General features: G+C 54.5%; 1 protein-coding gene across 1 annotated transcript in view; it reads left to right on the forward strand.

Annotated features, from left to right (window-relative positions):
- Positions 1-2,745, forward strand: part of LOC104983814 (MHC class I polypeptide-related sequence A-like) — a 7,243-nt gene that overhangs the window by 3,599 nt on the left and 899 nt on the right. The window contains exons 2-3 of the mRNA XM_010833351.1: positions 557-835; positions 960-1,088. Of these exons, the coding sequence (XP_010831653.1) occupies positions 557-835; positions 960-1,088 (408 nt within the window). The remainder of the gene's footprint in view (positions 1-556; positions 836-959; positions 1,089-2,745) is intronic.

The following is a 2,745-nucleotide window of genomic DNA, read 5'->3' on the forward strand; positions in this document are numbered from 1 at the left end:
TGCCCCTGTTCTTAAAGCCTCCCATCCCATCTTGCCCACGGAGACCCTCCCTGTCCTCTGGGCACGTATGTGCTCTGTTGGCGAGGTATCCTGGGGTTTCTTTCCTGTTCTGTTAAATCTACTGTAGAAAGATGGGTGGGTGGAGGGGCATGAATTGCCCCTGTGACAATCGTCCAGGGGAGCAGCGGGTCCTCTGACAGAAACTGTATGAGGGGAGGTGGGTGTCAGGCAGCAGAGGAGGGCCTTAGATGGGGGTGGGCCTCTGGCTCCCAGCCTGCCTGATCCAGAAAATTCCCTCTAATCCCCAGGAGCCCACCCTTCACAGCCCCCTCCCCAGCATCAACAGTGGTCCCAAGAGAGTGAGGCCCATTCCCTTCTCTCCCCTTCCCCACCAGAGGACTTGGGCCCCAGGGTGCAGAACTTGGAGCAGGCCTGGGGGGATGAGGGCTCAGCCAGAGGTGGACAGTGAGGAGGAGCAGCTCTGTGCGCTCCGTCTTCCTTCGAGGGAGCAGGGCTTGGCCGCGGGCCTCACTGGCTCTGTGCTTTCTCCCCACAGTGCCCCCAGCCGTGAATGTGACCCACAGCCAGGACTCAGAGGGCATGGTCCACCTCACATGCAAGGCTTTTGGCTTCTTTCCCCGCAGTATCTCAGTGGTCTGGTTTCGGGACGAAGAACCCATGAGCCGGGACGCCCAGGAGTCTGGGGATGTCCTGCCTGATGGGAATGGGACCTACTACACCTGGGAGACCATAAGAATTCCCCAAGGAGAGGAGCAGTGGGTCAAGTGCATTGTGGAACACAGCGGGAATCACAGTGCACACCTCACACCCTTGGGTGAAACTGGGGTGAGGCTGGAGGCAGTTGTGACCCTGGGAGGGTCAGAGGCCAGGGTCAGGGAGAGGAGAGCAGGCTGTGGCTCTGGGGTGCCCGGGTTGAATATAATAAGGTCCTTTTTCAGGAAAGACCCTGGCGCACCAGAGCTCATGGTGGATCGTGAGCGTTTCTGTTGCTGTTGTTTTTATCATTGGATTTTGTGTCTATTGTTATATTAAGAAGAGGAAGACAGCATCAGCTACAGGGAGGCCAGGTGAGAAATCTGGGCAGGGGGTGCTCTGCGTGAGATTCGGCAGCAATGAAGATTTCAGCTCCCTGCTCTGTTCGGAGCTCTCTTTGTTTTCTGTCAGGCTCACCGGGGCTTGTCTGGGGAGCATGTGTTGGATTATGTGCTGGTTGGGAGGGTCTAGGTGATCCAGGAATCAGAGAGAACCTTTAGTAAAGTGTCTGTACCTGGTGAGGAGGGGATTAAAAACTGAAGAGGAATTCAGAGGAAAGGTGACGATCTAAGTGCCTGTCTGCATTTCTCCCCCCTGGGTTTTCAGTCATTATTAAGAATCCAAGTGAAAGAATCATAAGGCTCAAACTAGAGGTCAGTGGATGGTCAGAGCCCTGCCTGTGATGTCCCCTTGCCAGGCCCCACTTGGAGATGTCTTGCAACCTCTCAAATTCCTCCGCCACGAACTAGCTTCTGAGTTCAGTTTCTGCTGGGTCACCCCCAGCCTGCACCTTTCTCTAGTTCCCATCAAATGCCCCATGCTAGCTGGGCTCTCCTTCCCCATAATATGGAGGACTAGTAGACATCCCTTGACCATTTGAAGAGAGGAGACCAGTCAGTCCTCAGGCAACTGGGGTCACTGATTTTATCCTGTCTCCAGGTTTTTCCTATCTAGCCCCTTGGGATACTCTTTAGGGCAGGGCACTGGGTCTTCGCTCTGTGGCTTCACCCTACCCGCCTGAGTCAGTTCCCTTGCTCATGGTGGTCACTGCCTTGTAGATGTGGAGGAAGGGATGGGCTCTTTGACTACTTCCCCATAATCAAGTGGGTTGAGGGGAGAGGAAAAGAGAAGCAGAGCTTTGTGTGTGGCAAAGAGCAAAGGCAGAATGTGGAACAGTAAAAAGGTGGCAGAGACTCGGCTCCTTCTGTCGAGGCCGCCTCTTCTGTGTCAGCTGCCTTGTTGGGGGCATGGTTTCTTATCCCCAAACCTAATTCCCTTATCAGTTGGCCTTCGGCCTGGGCATACAGGCGTGGTTATTTCTCACAGCAGCAGACTCTGTCTGTGTAGTACCCAGAGCAGGGACCCAGCAGATCTGTAGTTTCTCCTGTTCTTATCTGGGGAACATCAGTTCTGGTGCCTCTGGGGCAGAAATGGTTGTCTTGTATGTATTGGGGCATTTGCTGGGAAAACTGTGAAAATCATGTGCTAATTTCTCAAAATCACTTTTGAAGTTTTTAGTGTTCAATAAAATTGTTTATGATTCCAGATGGCAAATCTTTATAGGATTTCCATGCATATTGAATGAAACAGGAATTCAAATGGGGCGCTCCCGCTGGGAGGTGGAGGGTGGGATGGCAGTCCCAGGATGCAGAGGGGGCCAGGTACAGCCTCATTCTGGGGAAATTCTCAAGAACCCCAATCCACATTGAAAAGCAGATCCCCTGCAGGTAGTGAGGGTGAGTCCTGGTTGACTCCCTGGCTGAGCAATGCAGGAGGGCCCGCTCTGCCTCAGCCCAGCCCAGCACTTGGAGTGGAGCTGGGATTCCCCGGAAGGAGCAGGAAAGGCCAAGTGCAGCCTAGGGGCCTGGGCCGAGAGTGAGGGTTTGGGTGAGGCCAGGGGTGCTCCAGGGTCCGGTCAGGGGGAGAGTCCGTGGCAGTCCAGTGTTTCTAGACGGGGCTGCTGTCCCCTTG

Source organism: Bison bison, unplaced genomic scaffold, assembly GCF_000754665.1.
Source record: "Bison bison bison isolate TAMUID 2011002044 unplaced genomic scaffold, Bison_UMD1.0 scf7180017863415, whole genome shotgun sequence".
Lineage (NCBI taxonomy): Eukaryota > Metazoa > Chordata > Mammalia > Artiodactyla > Bovidae > Bison > Bison bison.